The sequence below is a fragment of the Lepidochelys kempii genome, chromosome 14, assembly GCF_965140285.1.
Source record: "Lepidochelys kempii isolate rLepKem1 chromosome 14, rLepKem1.hap1, whole genome shotgun sequence".
NCBI lineage: Eukaryota > Metazoa > Chordata > Testudines > Cheloniidae > Lepidochelys > Lepidochelys kempii.
Window position 1 is genome coordinate 26,020,557 of NC_136393.1, and position 21,756 is coordinate 26,042,312.

At 47.6% G+C, this 21,756-nt stretch overlaps 1 protein-coding gene across 1 annotated transcript in view; it reads left to right on the top strand.

Moving 5' to 3' along the window:
* Nucleotides 1–21,756, top strand: part of MYOCD (myocardin) — a 471,633-nt gene that overhangs the window by 238,552 nt on the left and 211,325 nt on the right. Inside the window, exon 2 of the mRNA XM_078848423.1 lies at nucleotides 1,893–2,140. Within this exon, the coding sequence (XP_078704549.1) occupies nucleotides 1,984–2,140 (157 nt within the window). The 5' untranslated portion in view covers nucleotides 1,893–1,983. The remainder of the gene's footprint in view (nucleotides 1–1,892; nucleotides 2,141–21,756) is intronic.

Below are 21,756 nucleotides of genomic sequence, written 5' to 3' on the forward strand. Positions count from 1 at the left end.
TGGCTTCAGTAGCCTCCAGGAGATAGAGCCTGATTCTGGCAGACTCCTGGCAAAACTGGGATGGTTGGCAACCCTAGGAGTGAACAGGGAACAGGAACCTTGGCTCGGACAGGCTTGTCAGAGGGCAGGAGCCTTTGGCAGAGACAGCTTTCCTCGGGGCAGGCTGCAATTCTGACTGGGCCGTTTCCTGGGGTAGACATTCTGCCAGAGCACTGATGCCCCTCTGAGCATGCCTGATAGCTGGGGCTGGTACCAGCAAGTGACACAGGACTGCTGAAGCATTGTGAAATTTGTGGCATTGAGAGGGTGGTTTAGGCGGCCAGAGGGGTTGGAGGTGAAGGTGGTGTGAGCGGGCGGAGGCAAAGGGAGAGGTGGCATGGGGCAGTTCCAGGCAGTAAGAAGGACTCAGGGAGCTTGATGTGGAAGAGACAGTGTCATTTACAGTGTATTATTCTGACTTCCTTATACAGTAAATTGTAATTGTTCAGGAACTTTTTTGTATCAAACCAGCTTTTATCACTGACTCAATCTTGCAGTTTTCTATTCTTGTTCTCCACAAATGCCCTTTTTTAGCTTTCCTCGGCTTTTTCCTGATGGGCCTCATTAGGGGCTGGGGCTGATTCTTCCTGGCATTCACTTTCACTTATCATCTTGGGATTTTTTGGACACTGCTTTGTTGAAATGTTCTTGCAGAGTTTTGCTGCTACACTTAGTATCAATCAATCGTTCTTGCAGATGCAGAGGTCGGCATCCCACAATGTGAACAGAATTCTTCTCACCTCAGGCTCAGGAATCATCCTCCAAAGGTTCAGAGGTTCAACGAAGTACCCACAAACTCAGATGCTTATTGAAGCCTGGCCTGAACAATCAATTTCTTGGGGCTGCAGAATTGGCCAGGATGTCTCCTAAGAGCAGACTTTCTGGTGCTTCCTGCTTCTGTCCCCTGAGGCTTTCATTCAAAAGGTTCAAGTAGAGCCAGTCAGATTCTGCATCAGGGAGAATATGTTATCTGCAGACAAGCTGTGGATTTTACAAATGTGTTTCTTATTCCTAATTGCTCAGTGTATACTTTCTGCACACACCTTTTCATCCATGGACTATCTGTGAAGTGGTTGCTATTCTTATTTAGTAATCACGAGTCACTCTTTGTGGCATGCAATTGGCAGCCTTCTGTAAGACACCTGGTCTGATTTCTGTTACCTTATTGGCTTGGATAACCTGTGCTTTGTAAAGAAGCAAAGTCTCTTTTTCTGTGTGAGATTTTCTAACGGTTGGATGAATTACCTTTTGCACTCCCAGTAATATGTATTCACAGCCTGACCAAAGGCTCTTGCTCTCAGCAAACATTCCTTGCCTATGGATACAAGTGCCACCATCTAAATGGTCATCAATATAGGGGCGGCTGGCACCAGTGAAGCAAGTCAGCAGGCTTTATTTGCACAAATTTTCACAACTCTTGATTACTATATTTGCCCAGCTCTATGGCTAGCCAGACGTCGTGGTATTTGCCCAGCTCTATGGCTAACCAGACATCTGTGTTCATCACAGAAGGTTTTGGCTGAGTTTGCACTGTGGAATGGCAGAAGCCTTAGCACCATTTTCATTTAAACTGAACAAGCTCCCCCCTCTCTCCAGCACTTAGAATTTGTTACTGGGTGACACCATATTTACTAACCTTAACCTGGATAAATAGAGCAGAAGGGCCAAATGGTGAGATGGCATAACTCCCCTGAAGGCGGTGGAGTTACACCAGGTGTGTATCTGTCTCGAAGTGTCTCCAGCATGTGGAGAACTGGAGTGAATGTGTCCTCAGCTCATTTGTATCACAGGGATCGAACATTGTTCCTTGTTCCAATGAAATGTCAGATGATTTAGGATTCTTCTGTTTCCAGTCTTTTCTAGAGTTGGCGCTGGAGATCTGACCTACTGGAAGCCTTCTCTTTCAAAGTGGAGCTGCAAGACTCTGGATCAGTCCTTTCAGGCATGGTGATGAACGGTGTGATCCAACAGGAGCCTTCAGACCAGACCAATACACCCCGTGGGAATGAAGAAGAAAAGACACAGAAAGAGAAGGGTGCAGAAGAAGCGAAAGACTTAACCATATGCACCAAAGTCTCAGCCTTTGCCGAGAGGAAGAATGGTGAGTCCCTTTTCCATTCTAGTAAGAAAAGGTAGAACTGTCTGAGCAAGATCATGCTTGATGACAGCTGTGGAGTGATGTTAATTCAGGATTTAAGTGGATGGGAACTGTATTACTCTGGTGCTTTGAAAGATGCTTTGGAAGATAATGCTTTAAACCTGTAAGTAAATGGGAGATCGGAAATTGCTCCTAAATTCAGTGCTTCTATGTCAGCCTTAAATGCTACCGTCAGACTGTCCCATACCCCTAATCACTTTGGTTGCCCTTCTCTGTACTTTTTCAAATTCTAATATATCTTTTTTGAGATGGGGTGACCAGAACTGCACACAGTATTCAAGGTGCAGGCGTACCATGGATTTGTATAGTGGCTATAGAGAACTATCCACAATGACTTCAAGATATCTTTCTTGAGTGGTAACAGCTAATTTAGAACCCATCATCTTGTATGCATAGTTGGGATTATGTTTTTGAATGTACTTTACGTTGCATTTATCAACATTGAATTTCATCTGCCATTTTGTTGCCCAGTCACCCAGTTTTGTGAGTTCCCTTTGTAACTTTTTGCAGCCAGCTTTGGACTTAATTATGTTGAGTCGTTTTATATCATCTGCATACTTTGCCACCTCACTGTTTACCCCTTTTTCCAGATCATTTATTCTGGGAGCGGTTTTTTTTTTTTTTTTTTTTTTTTAATCTCCTTCCTCTGAAGCATCAGGGATGGCCACAGATGGAGATGGGGCACTGGGCAGAGTGGGCCAGGGTTGTGAGGCGGCATAAACTAGTGGTATGCAAACTGAAGGATGCACCCCCACCCCGGCCCTGGGGGACGCAAGAGGTTCTCTGCAGGGGGGTACAAAGAAACTTCAGCCTTTTGCTCTTTTAAAAAACAAACATACAAATAACACTTTTCACAGCAGACTTTAGAGCCCTGAAGTGGGACTAGGATCCCATGGGTCTCTCAGGACCCACTGCCATAATAGCGGGAGTAAGATAAACATTCAACAAACAAGCGGGAGCAAGTGGGAGTGGAGTGGATATTGCAGGGTGGGGCAGGAGTTGGATTAAAAAAAATAGTCCTCCTGTGCCACAAACCACATGAACACTCGGCCAGCAGTGGCTGCTGTCCAGCCGCCCAGCTCTGAAGGCAGTACCACTGCCAGCAGCAGCACAGAAGTAAGGGTGGGAATGGAAGGGAGGTGCAACAAATTCCATGAAAGGAAGGGGGAGGGGCGGGACTGGAAAAGTTTGCACACCACCGCCTAAACCATTCTTTCTTCCAGGTGCTTGGCTGGGTGGTTCATGCTCACATGCTCAGGATCTAACTCATCGCCATATGTGGGCTCGGAAGGGAATATTTCCCCAGGTCAGATGCGCGGTGACCTTGTGCCTTTTTTGCCCTACTTTGCAGCATGTGGGTGTGGGTCACTTACCAGGATTAGCTGGCTATCTCTCATTTAGCCATTTCCCTGCCCTAGTGGGGGCCTAGGGCTGCCTGTGGCACAGGCTAGTCTAGTCTCCTGTGGGCTGCGATACTTTGGTCTCATTTCCATAATAGGTTTCAGAGTGCGGGGGCTTTTGGCCTTGAACTCTATGACTCTATAACACAGGGCCAGTTTCTGATCTCACTGACAATGGTGTAAATCGAGAGTAACTCCATGAAAGTCAGTGGAGTTACAGCTGTGGGAAACCTGTGTAAAGTGAGAGTAGGATAAAACCCAATCTAAGCAAAGCCTGCTGGAGTTGTTTGCTGTTTCTTTTAGGCAGTATAAGGTAGTTGGCAACTGTTTAATATATTACATGATGAAAATTCCTTGCATGCACCATCAGCATTAAGTCTTCAAAAATCAGGAAATGTGAAAGTGAATCTTGACGTTACAATGCCTTGCTCCTTTGACTGCATGCATTACGGAAAATCAGGAGTAACCTGACTAATGCCAGTGGAGTTCTACCGGCAACAAACTGGAGTAAAGCAGTGATGAATCAGTCCCAGAGCCTTTAAGTAATCAGTCACATGCTATTTTTCAGTCACTATCATATCATGGGACCAATTTTACATACAATCATAGATACCTAAGATATGATCTTGAATTTAAAGACTGCTACCGAAGGCATACACATAAGGGTGCACAGTTAAGACTGATCTTTCAATAGTCAATTTCACAATTTACATTTCCTTGCAAGCTTCAAATAGTGTTTTGCATTTAACTTACCAAGGTTTTTTTAACGGTAAAGACAGAAAAGTTCCCAGCTCTGTAATTACTAGGCACCCACATGCCAAAGCCAGTTACTGCCAATCAAAATTGCTGGTAAACTATGCACTTGTAGATCAAGGGTGCACCAGCTGATCACAGTGAGACCGGTGTCAGCCTTCTGACTAATCTAGTCAGACTAATTAGTCTGACTAATCTGACTAATTTATACTGTGCTGTCATAGCACTCTTGGCTGCATACAACTCCATAGCTGTACCTCCTTATAGCTGGGTCATTTAAGAAATCCTTAGGAAAGAGTAAGCACCTCTGACACCCTGGCCAACCAGCCAGGGTGTTGCTGTCCTCCTAACCTTCTTTATTTTTCCATTTTAAATAAATATAATTGCCTGGAATGATCATCGTAAAGAGCCTGTTCCTCTAACTTTGGGAGAAGCTGAGCCCCTTCATCACATTTTGTCTTCAGCTGGAGTTGGCAAGCCTGCCAAGTGTTATGCACATTTCCCTTTGATGTAACAACTGTGATCTCATGCACAGCTGATGAGAGAGGCTGACAGCTGGCCCTTTAAATTTGTGGGTTGGGGAGGGAAGAAGAGGAGTGGCTGCTCCTCCCCGTAGCCTGTGTGCCCTCCCGGTGGAGCAGAAGCTTCTCTGACAGCATCTCTCTGCCCCACGGAGACCAGCATGATTCACTCTGCAGGGAGGGACCCAGAGCCTCAAGCCCTAAGGGAGCTTCTGGGCAGGGGTCCTAGCCCTCCCACTGCCCCCTAGCTGCTCCTGCTCCCAATCCTTCCCAAAGTGCTCCTGCCTTCAATCCTGCTGCCCATCCCGGCGCCAGACCCTCCCCCCTGTTGTCCAGGTGCCTGAAAAATCACCCTTGCTGGGGAGGGCCCAGTGACTCCCCTCCTCTCCTGCTGACTTCAGGGGGTGAGCAGCTGGACCACACTCCCATCATCTCCAGGGCACTGCCAAGGGAGACCCCAGCCATTGTGGGACACAGGAGGTCCCTTTGCCATGGCTGGCTTCCCCAGCAGAGGCAATCCACTGCCCTCGCTGCAGGGAGGAGGAGGCAGAGACTGATATCATTGTGGGGGCAGGGGAGTATTTCTGGCAGGGGACCATTGCCTCCCTGTAGCCCCCCAGCCCCAGCAGGGCTTGGCTGGTGAGAGAAGGTCACTAACTTCCCCTCTGACCCCTGACCCCCAGCCCCTGGCCACACACACAATACTGGGAGGCCATGGACGAAAAGAAGTGAGTTTCACCCTCAAAAATGTCACACCCGGAGCTGTACATCTGGGCCATGATGCACTAAGGGTGCTCAGCCCCTTGCAGAATCCACTCCGAACAGGGACTGTATCGAAACAGCCCCGTCCAGCACCCCGCATGCATCAGTCACCTCTCCTGGCTGCGGTGATCAACATACGTTTCCAACGAGTTTTACTCCCATCCGCCTGCAGAGCCTGCCCGGCTCCAAGGCAGGGTGACGGGGCTGCACTTTCTTGTGCAGCAGCAGCAGAACCATTTGCTAAGTTCCAGGCAGATACACCTGTGCAAAACCCAGAAGCCATACTGGCAACTGAGCCACACAGGAGTCAGTGGGGCCATCCGGGGTCACTTAGGGTAGGGGGCCACCCAGGGGTCACTGTGGGCAATGCAGCTGCCCAGGAGTAAAGGGTCACTGAGAGTAATGGTGCCACTAAGGGGTCATGGAAAGCAATGAGCCAGGGGTCACTGAGGGCAGTAGGGTCACCCAGAGAAGGGGGAGGTTTTGTTTGCACTCTCTTTGTGTTCCCTCTTGAGACAAAGAGAGAGACCAAGCAGGTAATCCAGCTCCTACTGAAATGATACATCTAAAATTACATAAATTGTAAGTAACAGCAAGGAAATGCGTTAGATTATCGTTTGTTTTAGCTTGTGAATTTTCCCTGTGCCAAGAGGGAGTTTTATTCCTGTTTCGTAACTTTAAAGTTGAGCCTAGAGGGGCATCCTCTGTGTTTTAAACCTTTTTATTACCCTGTAAAATTACCTTCCATCCTGATTTTACAGAGGTGCTTCTTTTACTTTTTTTTTATTATGAAGTTCTTCTTTTAAGAACCTGCTTGGTTGTTAGTATCCTAAAAACCCAAGGATCTGGTCTGTGCTCACCTTGTTAACCTATTTGGTTGGTATATTATTCTCAAGCCACCCCAGGAAGGGGCTTGGTGGGATATTTTTGGGAGAATAGGGCTCCAAGTGGCCCCTTCCATTAATATTTGTTTAAATCACTTGGTGGTCGCAGCAATACCGTCCAAGAACAAGGAAAGGAATTTGTGCCTTGGGGAAGTTTTTAACCAAAGATGGTGGAATATAAGCTTAGGGGGTCTTTCTTCTGGGTCCCCACATCTGTACCCCAGAGTTCAGAGTGGGGAGGAACCCTGACAGGCCGCATTCCCATGGTCTCTGGAGAGGAGAGGGGCCCCATTCCCATGGGCTCTGGAGATGAGGGGCCCTGTTCCCATAGGCTCTGGAGAGGAGAGAGGCCCCGTTCCCGAGGGGGCTGGAGAGGAGAGAGGCCCTGTTCCCATGGGCTCTGGAGAGGAGGGGCCCGGTTGATCATGGTATCCAAGGAAGCTGCAGCCCTGTTACTGGAGTTCTTGGAATGCATGTCCTTTGCAGGCCCACATATCAGCTCCTCTCCTGAGTGCTCAGCTTCCCTGCCTCATTGGAGAGGACCTGAAAGGATGGTTTCGGGAAGTCCTGTCTACAGCCTTATTTACAGTTGCTAGGTCCAAAGATAAAGTGTTTGCTCTCTTTAGCTGAGCGTGGCTGAGGAATGTTCTGGGTGCCTCTCCTGAGGTCTAGCACTCCACTCTTTATGGGCACTGTAGACCTGCGGCAGCAGACTGACTGGGTAGGTATCCTGCCTTCTCTTGAAGTGCTCCTCTCAGGATCCACTTAGGAATTGTGCTCCTCGCTTTCAGGCCGTGTTCAGACTTGCTCAGCCCCTGCCTGGGCCATGTCTCACCCCTCCTGCTCTCTGCTCACTCTGTTTATTTAGTAATGGCTCCCTTTCTGTCCCATCACACAATCGCTGCACTGCTACCTCTTCGCCTCTGCCCGTCCCGCTGTGGGAACACTTTCCAGTGTCTCCCCTCATGTCTTCTCCCACTCATTTCAAGCCCCAGTGGAAATGCCCTTTCTCCCTAGTCCATGCCTCTCCATTACTCTTTCTCTTCTACTCCCATTTTTGATTCTGTTGTATGATTCTGTGGCTGTAGGCCAAGGTTTGGGATGCGAGTTGTATGAACAATGCTCCGCCCTGGAGTCAGCCTGTTTGCTTTTAGATTGATCTCTCCAGCAATGACCTCATTGTATCACTGATTGTCACAAGAATGCACGGATTCTCAAGACTTGTAAGTGATGCACCACATCAAACAGCTTCCTGAGAAGCTCTTAGTATTTCTCAAGGCTGCTCAGAGCATGAGGAGTTCTGCGCATCCCTCCCATGACAAAGGGAGGGCAAAATCTCAGGTGCAGATTTGCTTTCCCTTGTGCCCTGCCCTTCCCTTTCTGGGCAGGCCACGAGCGACCACACACACTCGGCAGGATTTTGCCTGCATTGTGCATAACGTCTTCCATGCAGGTTTCCCGTTGCAGATTCTGGAGAGAAACACAGTCAGATTCTGTTGTTTATTTGTCTAGTGAAATAGACCCTCTGACTACCAGCTCCTCAGCCCCCCTGCAACAAAGAGGAGAATTTGGAAATGCCCATCTGGTTTGTGTTTAGCATAATGTGCAGAAAGGTTGCACATTTTCAGGGACCTTGTTCATAAGTAGTAGATTGTACAACTGTTTATTACACAAATGAGGCTTTTTATTGCTGAGCTTTGTTGAGCTGCCAGTTGGGATAAAGAACACAATGTGCTTCATGGTCCCTATCAAGGAAAATTAGAAAGCATTAAATTCTGCTCAAACTATCAAGCACTGGAGAGCTGGTAATCAAATCCAGAAAACACGTGCTGTTGGAAGGTCAGGGCTATCTTGCTGGTGGTGCCTTTGAATCAATTACAAAGTCCCTTCGATAAAACATTAGAAAAACAATATATAGACTTCTGACCCCAAACCTCAACACAAAATGATACATCTCAGGCAAAAAGGGATCTGCTCTCTGTTGGCTTTGAGGGGTAACCTGAACTCCCCAAATCTTCTCTTCACTGATCTCCTGGCGAGCCGTCTACCCCGTGTGCATGTGTTTCAGTTTAAAGATATATAGGAATCCAAGTGTGGTTATTAAATTACTGTCTTGTCCCAAGCTCATTCTGGCCCTGGTTCCCCATAGCCAGGTAAGAGGTGCATCTGCAGGAAGATTTTCCAAATTAGCTTTAGATCCAAATCAAATTAATATTGCAAACAACGTATCGAACCCGAGTGATAGCTCGTCCCCAATGAAATATCAGCCTGCAGTCCTGAACCTCCAAGCCAGACTTTAATGCCACTTCAATCTGAGTGTAAGAGCTGAAGGAATTCCAAGAATCCAATGATATAAACTGTATTTTTAGAGCTGTGAGTGACTTGTGAGAGTGAAACATTGCAGGGACTAAAGATAGCACAAGTCAGTTTTTCCATGATTTATCACAAGAATGTTCGCAGCAAGTTAAAGTCATTGAATGGTGTGATAGCAGCACATACATGTTGGCATGTTTTCAAGTCAAGCCATTCATAACATATTTGTCACAGAACAAAATTTCCGTAATAAAACTTTGAGCAGCATCTCATTTGTAGAGGCACCACACAAGCCACTGAGGGGTTTGTTTATTTTCAAGTACATTCTCTCTCCTCAGCCGTAACCAGAAGGCAGTTCAAGCCACCTGATTGCAAGTTCCAAAATCTTCAGAAACTCTGACCCTGGGAGGGCATAAAAGAGACTGTGGCAGGTTGGAAAGAGCCACATGACATTTTGATTAAAAAACTAGAACAATATCAAATTAACATGACACAATTAAATGGATTAAAACCTGGCCAACTGATAAGTCTCACCATGTAATTGTAAACAGGGAATCATAATTGAGCCAGTGGGGTCTGGCAGAAATCTGTTCCTGGCTCTGTACCATTTAACATATTGATCAATGACCTGGAAGAAAAGAGAAAATCATCACTGATAAAGTTTGCAGATGACAAAAAAATTGGGGGACTGGTAAATAATGAAGAGGGCAGATCAGGATCACTTGGTAAACTGGGCACAAGCCAACAATGTGCATTTTAATACATGTAAATGTATTCATCTAGGAACACAGAATGCAGGCCATGCTGAGAGGATGCCGCCCAAAGTCCCTTGCTGAGGTTAAGATAACACAGACTTATAGATTCCAAGGCTGGAAGGGACTATTGTGATCATGTAGGCTGACCTCCTGCATGACACAAGTCAGAGACCTGCCCCAATATAATTCCTGGAGCAGATCCTTTAGAAAAATATCCAAGCTTGATTTAAAATGATCAGTGATGGAGAATCCACCACACCCCTGGGTAAGTTGTTCCAATGGTTAATTATGGTCACCGTTAAAATGTATGCCTTATTTCGAGTTTGAATTTGTCTAGCTTCTATTTCCAGACATTGGATCATTTTAGACCTTTCTCTGCTAGGCTGAGAGCCCTTTACTAGATATTTGTTCCCCATATAGGTAGCTATAGACGGTGATCAAGTCACCCCTTAATCTTCTCTTTGTTAAACTAAATAGATTGAGCTCATTGAGTCTATCATGATAAATCAGATTATCTAACCCTGTAATCATTCTCATGGCTCGCCTCTGACTCTCCACCAATTTATCAACATCCTTCTTCAATTGTGGTCACCAGAACTGGGCAGAGGATTCCAGCAGCAATCACACTGGTGCCAAATATAGAGGTGAAATAACCTCTCTGCTCCTACTCAGTATTCCCTTGTTCCTATGTTCAGCTGATTATTGACCATGACCCCAAATCTCTGCTTCCCAGAATAGAGTCCCTCATCCTGTGACTCTGGCTGACATCCATATTAAAACACTTATTGCTGGCTTGAGCCCTGTTTACCAAGCAATCCTGATCACTCCGTATCAGTGACCTGGCCTCTTCATTATTTGCAACTCCCCCAATTTTTGTGTCAACTGCAAACATTAAAAGTGCTAATTTTATGTTTTCTTCCAAGTCATTTTATAAAAATGTGAAATAGCACAGGGCCAAGAACCAATCCCTTGGGACCCCACTAGAAACACCCACTCAGTGGGGATTCCCCTTCTACAGTTACATTTTAAATCTATTGGATAGCCAGCTTTTAATCCAATTAATGTGTGTGTATCACAGGGCATGCTCACTGCAAGGCACCTTCTCCTGGCTTCTCTATGAATTAGCTCCTTCCACAGCCGATGCCCCTTCTGTCATGCATTTGCAGGCCCTGCAGCCTCTCTCTCTTCTACAGCTCGGGGTGCTCTCTCTTCGAGGCTTGGCCCTCCAGCCAGATCCCTATCCATGCTTCACCTTCTGGGGTGGCGTCAAAGTCTGTCCACACAAACTGTCTCAGGCAGTCTTCCCATTCACTGCCCAGACTGTGCCACTTCCCCCGTGGCTGGTAGGGGAACGTGGATCCACCCTCTACTCCAGGTTTCAGCCCAGGGACCCTCTAATCAGTGGCCAAGGTCTGCACCACCGTGAACCTTGCTGCTGTTTGCCTCAGCCTTTTCCTACCCCTGTCCAAGTCCAGAGAGATACTGCAGGCCTTCTGCACTGCAGCCACCTTCTTACTCCCTAATTCCTGACTTTATAGCTCCTCAGCCTGTCCTTGCCCGGCTGGACTTCACCTTCCATTAGGGCTTGTCTATCCAGCTTAATTCTCCCCCAGGTGCGGCCTACTCGCTTAATTAGCCCCTTAACCCCTTCAGGTGAGGTGTGGGGTGAACACCCCATCATGGTGGACCATGTTAATTTTATAGCTCTCTATTTTTTTAATCAAAATGTCACGTGGTACCAAGTCAAATGTCTTATGGAAGTTAAAGTTACATCAACACAGTTTCCACGGTATGCATCCGATGAAGTGAGCTGTAGCTCACGAAAGCTCATGCTCAAATAAATTGGTTAGTCTCTAAGGTGCCACAAGTACTCCTTTTCTTTTTGCGAATACAGACTAACATGGCTGTTACTCTGAAACCTGTCACTATGACCTTTAGCATCCAAATTTGTAATCTCATCAAAAATAGCTAGCAAATTAGTTTGACAGGATCTATTTTCCATAAACCCATGTTGATTGGCATTAAATAATTTTAATTCTTTATTAATTGAGTCCCATATCAGTCACTCCTTTATCTTGCCCAGGATTGATGTCAGACTGACAGGCCTGGAATTACCGGGTCATCCCATTTACCATTTTTAAAAATTGGCACCACATTAGTTTTTTTCCAATCTCCTGGAACTTCCCCAGTGTTCCAATACTTACCGAAAATCAGTCCAGCTCTTTTAAAACTCTTGGATGCAAATTATCTGGACCTGCTGATTTAAAAATGTCTAGCTTCAGTCTCTTCTGCATAACATCCTTCAGAGTTACTAGCACATGAAAAGAGCATATGATATGACTAGGGTTACCATATTTAAAGTTCCCAAATAAAGGACACTACTGGGGGGAGGAGGAGCAGAAGAGGGGGTACAGGTAGGGGGTGCTGGAGGGGTATGTGTGTACTTGGATGGATATTTGGGAGTACTGAAGGGGGTTTGAGGGGTGCTGGAGGGAGTACCTGTGGCCTCACTCTCAAGGTGTGGGGCAGTGTCGTTCCCTGTCATGGTGGCAGGGTGGCTGGCACAGGTCTGGGATGCAGCATCAGCCCATCAGTCAGCGCTTCCCTGTGGATCTCTCCCCCTCCCCAGGGCAGGGAGCTAGGGCCTGGCCCTGTTACCCTTGCTGGCTGGGCTCTGAGGCCCCGTAGCAGGGCAGGTGACCCAGCCAAGAGGTGTTTGGCGGCTTTGCTTACCTGGTGGGCTGGGCTGCGCGAGGGCTGGGGTGGGAGAGATCCAGCAGTGCAGATACAGGGAAGGAACCAATCAGGGTGCACACACAGCTTTTTCTGACCTGCAGTGTCTAGAGCAGAAAAATTCCAGATATTTCCTCTTATTTCAAAAATCCGCCCAGATGGAGGCCGAAGGATGAAAAAAGAGGTCACTTCTGGGAAAACCCAGGTGTATGGTAACCCTAGATATGACTACATCATCTGTTTTTTTCACCCAAATAGAGAATAGAAACATTTATTGAATTCTTCTCCCTTTTCTACATTATTATTGGTAACTCTGCCATTTCTCTCAAATAAGGGACCAGTACTATTGTCAGGATACTTTTTGTTCCCAATATATTTAACAAACTCCTTCTTATTGTCTTCAGCTCTGCTGGCCATAGTTTTTTCCTTGTGCCCCTTTGCTTCTGTCAAGGTTCCTTCCCCACTCTGAACGCTAGGGTACAGATGTGGGGACCTGCATGAAAAACCTCCTATCTTTACCAGCTTAGGTCAAAACTTCCCCAAGGTACAAAATATTCCACCCTTTGTCCTTGGATTGGCCGCTACCACCACCAAACAAATACTGGTTACTGGGGAAGAGCTGTTTGGAAACGTCTTTCCCCCCAAAATACTTCCCAAAACCTTGCACCCCATTTCCTGGACAAGGTTTGGTAAAAAGCCTCACCAGTTTGCCTAGGTGACTACAGACCCAGACCCTTGGATCTTAAGAACAATGAACAATCCTCCCAACACTTGCACCCCCCCTTTCCTGGGAAATGGATAAAAAGCCTCACCAATTTGCATAGGTGACCACAGACCCAAATCCTTTGATCTGAGAACAATGAAAAAGCATTCAGTTTTCTTACAAGAAGACTTTTAATAGAAATAGAAGTAAATAGAAGTAAAGAAATCACCTCTGTAAAATCAGGATGGTAGATACCTTACAGGGTAATTAGATTGAAAACCTAGAGATCCCTCTAGGCAAAAACTTAAGTTACAAAAAAGATACACAGACAGAAATAGTTATTCTATTCAGCACAATTCTTTTCTCAGCCATTTAAAGAAATCATAATCTAACACGTACCTAGCTAGATTACTTACTAAAAGTTCTAAGGTTTCAGAGTAATAGCTGTGTTAGTCTGTATTCGCAAAAAGAAAAGGAGTACTTGTGGCACCTTAGAGACTAACCAATTTATTTGAGCATGAGCTTTCGTGAGCTACAGTGAGCTGATGAAGTGAGCTCACAGATGAAGTGAGCTCACGAAAGCTCATGCTCAAATAAATTGGTTAGTCTCTAAGGTGCCACAAGTACTCCTTTTCTTTTTTAAAAGTTTTAAGACTCCATTCCTGGTCTATCCCCGGCAGAAACAGCATATAGACAGACAGAGACTCTTTGTTTCTCTCCCTCCTCCTAGCTTTTGAAAGTATCTTGTCTCCTCATTGGTCATTTTGGTCAGGTGCCAGCGAGGTTACCTTTAGATTCTTAACCCTTTACAGGTGAGAGGAGTTTTTCCTCTGGCCAGGAGGGATTTCAAAGGGGTTTATCCTTCCCTTTATATTTATGACAGCTTCCCTTATCAATTTTCAACAATTCCTAACTTCCGATCTATGTTCATTACTATCAACTTTCTCTTTCTTCCATTTGTTAAATATTATTTATTTTATTTTGTATAGCTGCCTTCTCTGATGCTCTAAACCAAATTGTATTTTTAACAGCACAGCCTTCTTCCTCAGTTATGGGATTGTGGCTTTTGGGTATCTAGTAAGGTATTCCCAAACATTTCCCAAACATCATTCACATTTTTCTGATTAAATTCTTCCTCCCAGCTGATTTGGCTCATAATTGATTTCAGCTTTGTGAAATTGGATCTTTTAAAGCACCAAGTATATATATTACTGCTCTGGACTTTATTCTGCTTGTACATGATAAATGGGATCAAGTCACAATCACTTGTACCTAAATTACCATTAAGTTTTCACTCTGCGATCAGTTCCTCTTTATCCGCCAAGACGACGTCTAATATAGAATTCCCCCCTGCTGGATGCAACACTTTCTGCAGCCATCTCTGTCTGGTTCGGCTGTCTTTCTGTCTGTGGCTGCCCAACACTCACGCACACTCAGCCCCACCAAAGCAATACCCAGACCTCTGTGTTCATAAGAACATAAGAACGGCCATACTGGGTCAGACCAAAGGTCCATCTAGCCCAGTATCCTCTCTTTCGACAGTGGCCAGTGCCAGATGCCACAGAGGGAATGAATGGAACAGGTAATCATCAAGTGATCCATCCCCTGTCGCCCATTCCCACCTTCTGGCAAACAGAGGCTAGGGACACCATCCCTGCCCATCCTGAATAATAGCCTTTGATGGACCTATCCTCCATGAACTTATCTAGTTCTTTTCTGAACCCTGTTATAGTCACATACAGCCCCCAGGGAAATCCCTCCACCCACATAGCTAAGCTCCTGACCAGCCTGTGTTTTGGGCAGTGGCTCCTATTGTTCCAGATATCTTACTCCAAAAGGAGCTTAACCGCAAAGGATGCCAGTGGAGCTGCTCCTGTGCTTAATGTTCAGCACTTGCTTACATGCTGTGCTGGAGCGTGGCCAGTGCTCGCATCACACAGGATCAAGTCCCACGTAGGAGGCTTTGTCTCCTTATATCACTTCCTCCACACCTTCTTGTGCAGGATTTAACACTCAATATTTAGGCTTGTGTCCATTTTCTTTCCCTTATAACCATGACTGTGGTTAAATAAACTAAGTATGTGAGTGATTATAAACTTTCCCCTTTGCCATCTGGAGCTGGATGAATACAAGTTCTGGTCCTCTGAACACAGTTTGCACTTACCTTCCCTCTTATTTATATTTGTGATTCTTTGCATGTTGGTTTTGCGACTGCACATCTTGTAAAGTCCTTTGACTTGTTCTGAGAACTCCACAAGGTGATGTCTCAAACAGCTTTCTCCCTGCTGTGACTGTCCCCAGAGGCCACCCTGGTTATGTCTACACTTGGAGCCTTGGGGAGAGAGTCCCTGCTCAAGCAGACATACGCACGCTAGCTCTCACTGAGCTAGTGTGCTAAAAATAGCTGTGTAGCTGTGGTAGCATGGGCAGCAGCGAATGGCGGCATCGGCTAACTGCCCTGAGTACAAACCCGCCCGGACCTTGAGCAGTCTTCCTCTTTCTCTGGAGCTAGGGTGACCAGATGTCCCAATTTTGTAGGGACAGTCCCAATTTTGGGGTTTTTTCTTATATAGGCACCTATTACCCCCCATCCCTGTCCCGATTTTTTACATTTACATGGTCACCCTATCTGGAGCATTTGGGACTAGCTTCAGTCAGAGAGTACGCAGGAGGACTGGTGTGAGCTGGTCCAGCATTTCTGTGCTCCACATGGGAAGAAGATTTTTTACGGAAGGAGACTCTCTAATCTAGCAAAGACATCAAGATCCCATGCCTGGAAACTGAAGATGGACAAATTCAGACTAGCAATGTCGTGCGAATGTTCAATGTTGGGCGTCATTAACCATTGGGACAACACACCCGGGATACCAAGACTTGGTGTCTCTGTCTAAAAGATCTGCCCTAGCTCACCCAGGCTTGTGGGCCTGTGTCATGCTGTTGGTTACACTAGAACTATGTTTCTCAGCAGGTCAGTTATGAAAGGCACTCAGTGGGAGGGTCACAAAGCACTGAAAATTATATCACAATCTCATCAAAGAAAATCTGGCTCCACCATATGCCCTGATTCTTCATGGTCAGGTATTCAATGTCAATCTCTTGATACACACACAAACACACACACAAATTCAACAGGCTTATCATTGGTAGCTTTGATGCATTTTACTCTTACTTTTATAGTAAATGTAACAGGACTGCAAAAAGTTTTGATTTCGAAGAAAGGGTCACCAGTCTAAAGAGATTGAGGAACATTGGTCTAGAGGATCAGAATGCTGCCTTCTGGCCTTAAGATCCATGAATTCTGAACGTACTGGAATGAATCAGTTCTTGGTTAATGGACTGTCTGTGTTATATTTCTCCATTCACAAAGAGAAACGAGATATTTTCACTCTGAATGATTTTTAGATTAGGAGAACAACAAGAAATAACAGAAGTAAAGACTCCATGAGAGAGCGCACTCTGTGTGTGTGTATGTGTGTGTGTGTGTGTGTGAGAGAGAGAGAGAGAGCACGCGCACTATGTGTGTGTGTGTGAGAGAGCATGCACTGTGTGTGTCTATGTGTGTGAGAGAGAGAGAGAGAGAATGCACTGTGTGAGACAGAGCACACTGTGTGTGTGAGAGAGAGAAAGAGCGTGAGAGAGAGCACTGTGTGTGTGTGTGAGAGAGAGTGTGAGAGAGAGCACACTGTGTGTGTGAGAGAGAGCGTGAGAGAGAGCACTGTGTGTGTGTGAGAGAGAGAGAGCGTGCACTGTGTGTATATATGAGAGAGAGAGAACGCACTCTATGTGTGTGTGTGTGAGACAGAGAGTGCACTCAGTGTGCATGTACACACGTGCGTTTACACTGAGCTCTCTGAACTCTGCACACAGGTAAGTGCTTAGAGATCGAACGATGCAGTCCACAAAATCCCACTTGCAGCACAGATTCCTAGCTACACACCCTACCTCATTTGGAATGAACCACATCGTAACTGTCATTGACAGAGGTAGCCCCAGGCTAATATTGTTTGCCCTTGGAGCCAGATCCTGCCATGGCTTTGGCTGGCTAGCTGAGTGAAGAAGAGCCAGTCTGAGTGCTGTCTGTCAAGGATTCATGCAGGGAGGGTTCTGGACATACCCAAAGATAACGGGGTGGTTACTGCAGCCCACACACAGAACCTGTGTGGTGACCCAAGTGGGAGCTGGAAAGCCAGGTGCTGCAGGACGGTAGTGTGTCCAGCATCCAAATGCAGGAACCCTGTTATATTGACTAACCAGAGTCCTGTAGCTTCCCCATGGTGACTGAAACTACCAGCTGTGTACATTATACCTGGCCTGGGGACTAGACACACCTCTCTCCCTGAGCCTACATTAGCTAGGCCTGCCCCTAGTGCTCCTTTGTAAGCCCTGGCAATGCTCTGGCTGCATGGCAAGACGCTCTGGTTCCACAGTGAGCTGTTCCCCGGCTGCACAGTGAGCTGTTCCCTGGTTCCATGGCGCCCTGTTCCCTGGTTGCATGGCAAGCAGAGGCTTCCTACAGCCGTTGCCCATGACGTTTGGCCGAGTCTGTGCTCTTTCTCATGTTTGTTGTGGGTACTCTTTTCCCAAAGTTTAGCTCAGCATGTGCTTGGGAATAGTTGTACTTACAGTAATCAGTCTCCGAGCCCAAGGCTGCATCATCTTCCAGTAACATCTGGCACAGTCACATTTCACACAGATGTTTAACACTGCGGGGACTTCCCAGTACTAAGCATGAGTGGCATTAGGAGAATGGCTACAGAAGAGGGGAAAGGCCTGGCTAGGAGTCTGTGTTCTGTTACTGCTGTGCAAACCACTTCCACTGTTTTAAATGAAGAAAAGGAGAAATTCTGAGCTGTTTCATCACCTGTGAAAGCAGGCCTACGTCTGGCCTGAGACACTAGGCTGGACACGGGGCTCTGCGTAGCCTGGGTGGAAGGGGATCTTCCTTCCTAGGCTCCAGAGTGGCAGCAGAATCTCTGCACAGCCACTAGTGCAGCCCTGAGGCTGCTGCACCCCTGTTACTCCTGCGCTGCTGCTCCACTGAGTGTTTGGGAAGGGTTGGTGAGTTCATTCAATGCCCTGTTCACTTCTCCCCCTCCCACCATGCTCTGCCTGTCAGTGGTATGCAGGGATGCCTGCTAAGCTAGGTGCTGCAATGTGCGTAGTGCATGTGGCACAAATCCTGCCCTTGCTGGCATTGCAGAACGAATATGCGGGGCTCTCCAGAGGGGGGCAGGATCTGCCTCTTCCCTAGTGTAAAGCTGATTATCCCGGCACATGGACTCCGTACAGAACCTCCTATGGCCTCTCTGCCGTGCACAGCTGACAGTGCTCCTGCACTGACGCACTGAGCTTTCTGGAGCAATGCAAGGAGCTGTGGCTGTGTTGCAGTTACAGGATCTGGAATGCGTTACCTAGGGAGGTGGTAGAATCTCCTTCCTTAGAGGTTTTTAAGGTCAGGCTTGACAAAGCCCTGGCTGGGATGATTTAACTGGGAATTGGTCCTGCTTTGAGCAGGGGGTTGGACTAGATGACCTTCGGGGTCCCTTCCAACTCTGATATTCTATGATTCTATGATTCTATGATCTTTTCCGGATTCATTACGGTCCTTGAGAGCAAGGCACGTCCTCTCCTCCAGGCTAGGTTTGCAACCCCCTGAAGCCACACTCTGACGCCTGCAGTTACAACAAAGATGTGAAGAAAGCAGGAAGAATCATAATAATAATGTAAACATGACAGAGTGCTTCCCGACAGATGCACAAATCCTGTAAACATTGCTGTCATGGTGGAGATCTCGCCAGAGATTCCTCCAGGTATTTCCAAGGGCCCTGCAGCCTGGTGCTGTGGTTCTTGGGGTTTCGAGATTACATCCACCTGTTGGCAGCTGAGGCCTGTTTCGAAGTGGCCAGGAGAATGCTGTTCAGTCACTAGCTCCTTCGGCTGGGCTAGGGACAATTTCAGCCTCTTTGTGACGGCCCCCAGTGGCAAGTGCTGCTAATGGAGGCTGTGCGTCACCTCAGGGAATGACAGCGGAATGCCCCCTGCTGCGGCGGTACAGGAGTGCAGATACGCACTGCAGCCTCCTCGTGCCCACGGGCCTGAGCCTGCAAACGCTCCCTAGCCAACGTAGCCCACACCGCCTGGAGCAAGCCCTGGCATACAGTGGGCAAGCCCTCAGCAGGAGGGGCCTGATGCGGCAGCTCGGAAATAAGAAAGGTCTCTGAGCTCCACAGGCCCCCTTAGATGGGCCTCTGCGGAGCTGGCCACATGGGCTTATTTGTGCAAACTCTGAAAATGTGGGTCCTGGGAGGATCCTCGTGGCTGGGCTGTGCCCCTCCCCCCTCCTCCCCAAGGCAGCCCCAGCCCAGGCCTCTGTCTGCCTGGGAGTTCTGCAGATGGGGAAGTGCTTGGGACATTTTGTGGATCACTCACACTATTAAGGGGTTCTGTCACCGCCTGTCCTGTACCCTTGCATGCCTTGGTGCTGTACTGCTGCAGCTCAGAGCCCTGACACCCGTAGCCAGCCACATGCACAAGGTCTCCCCCTGGCTTCCACCCGCCTAGTTACTCCTTGCAGGGTGACTCCAGCAGCCCTTCTGGTCCAGAGTCTCCCCAAATCCCTCTACCCCACGTTCTTAACCAGCAGACACTCAGACTGTTCCCCTCTGGTTCATCACCCCGCCAGGGAGCAAAACCAGCTCCTAGTCATCACTTCACCAGGGCACACGCACTCCGCACAGTCTGCACACAGGAGACCTGCTCGGGTAAAACTGAACAAAAGGCTTATTTAATAGAAAAGGCCCAGCTCTAACGGTGGAATAGTGAGGAAAAGCAACACAGACAAACTACACAGAAAATAAACATAAAGACGCAACTTCTGGCTTCACACTCTGATATGAGTGAACTTCCCTTTCTAAGATAAGTGACCTGTTGCCTCTGAACAGGTTTCCAGAGCACCCCCATCCCAGAGCACCCCATCCCAGAGGGAATCCCGTGTTTCACAGGCAGCACCCCACTTAGCAGCTGCCCCTCGGTTTCTGGGTAGCCTTCATGTCAAACCCTTCTCTTTTAAGTGTTTGCAGGCTTTTCTTTTTCCCAGGCTATGGTGATTCATGGTGGGGGAAATACCCTCTTCTCTTATTTCTCCAAGACTGGGGTTTTTTATTCAGTTTCAAGTTGGTTCAGTGTTTTCCCTTGAACTCTAGTGGTCCACCGTTGTCTTTTCCTGGCTGGACAACGGATGGGTATTTGAAGTTAGTGTCATGTAAACAACTGGCTTGGGAGGAGCCCCTCCCTCCTGCAAGGTGCATTTGAAATTGTAGTACCGGTCCTGAGTGACTGTTCTCTATAGATAAATACACTGATTCCTATCCAGGGCCTGTATACAGATCTCATAATGACCACCATGTTCAAACCATTATAAGCTTTCATACAAAACCATACTCAGCCTACTTTTATGCACAATAATGTTGCATACAACCAGCTGATTCAGTTGCGTACACTTTGGGGTTCAGCCCTCCTGTGTCCCTTGGGGTGTCTGTACCCTGACTGTCATGGGCTGAAGCCTGTGGAGTGAAGATAGCTGGGCTCAACCCCCACCTGGGCCTGGTTGGAGGGGAGGAAAGGAGGAGGGAGCAGGTGTTACTAGACTGGCACACACGGGAAGGAGATTAAGCTCAAAAGGAATCAGCTGTCCTGGGCAGGGGAGGACATTTCTCTGGGCTGTGGAGCCCCAGGAAGGGGTAGCAGGGAGCCTGTCAGTCTGTCTGGCTGTGTTCGGATTTTGTTCAGATGTGGGCTCCTCCAGTTATTAAATACACTGGTAGTACTGCCAAAGCAGCTAGCTCCCAGCTGGCTGAGCGCCTTGCTAGCTAGCATGCCCGCAGGCACTGTGCTTTCCTCATACACTGAACAGGAAATGTGTTGCAGATTGTGCTCTAGATCCGCAGGCTCCCTGAGGGAGGCTTATTTGAGCCTCACAGAAGCCTAAGCACTCTGGTTTGACATGTTAACCCAGTACCCCCTAGCATACCACAGCCAGGATAGTGAGAAAAAAGCCCCCGACACATGGGTGCTCGCTGGGTGGAAAGGTTTGCTGCCCTGGAAATGAGCCTGAAATGTAGCTGTCAGAGGAGAAAAGCCCCTTAGGAGAGGCAGAATTTCCCTTTGCACCACAGAAATGTCTCGTAAAAGTACTAAAGGAAGGGGAAGAATGGTCAAGCGAGGGGAGCGATCCAGCCTTCGTTCTGCTCGCCTATGGATGCTGGTCAGGGTGCTGACGCCTGTCATGTCACAACCGCAAGGGCCACTTGTGTGTGTTGTGCCCCTTGTGCTGTCTTGTGGGCCAGAGCAGCTTTGCACCCACTGCTCTTGAGATGAGCCGGCGGTACCAGAAGGGCCTAGAGAGAGCAGAGAGGAGTAACGGGGAGGAGCCATGCCCCTGGAGCCCCTGGTGTAACTCCACTGGGGAGTGGAGCAGCAGTGAATTCGGCCTATTGGCTGAGAAGGAGGAGAAGTGACTGTCAATAGTATCAGTTCTCTCTCATCTGCCCTCCCCAGCAGCTGGGCAGTATTTGCTATTGACTTCAATGGGGCCAGGATTTCAGCCCGGCAAAGCCCAGGGCATGTTTTGCTCTCCACTGGTTCTGAGGCTCCTCTTGCCTTGGTATCCACACTTGGCTGGATGGGTCACATTCCTCTGCACTCCTGGGCAATTTAAAAAGTCAGTCAAAACCGGC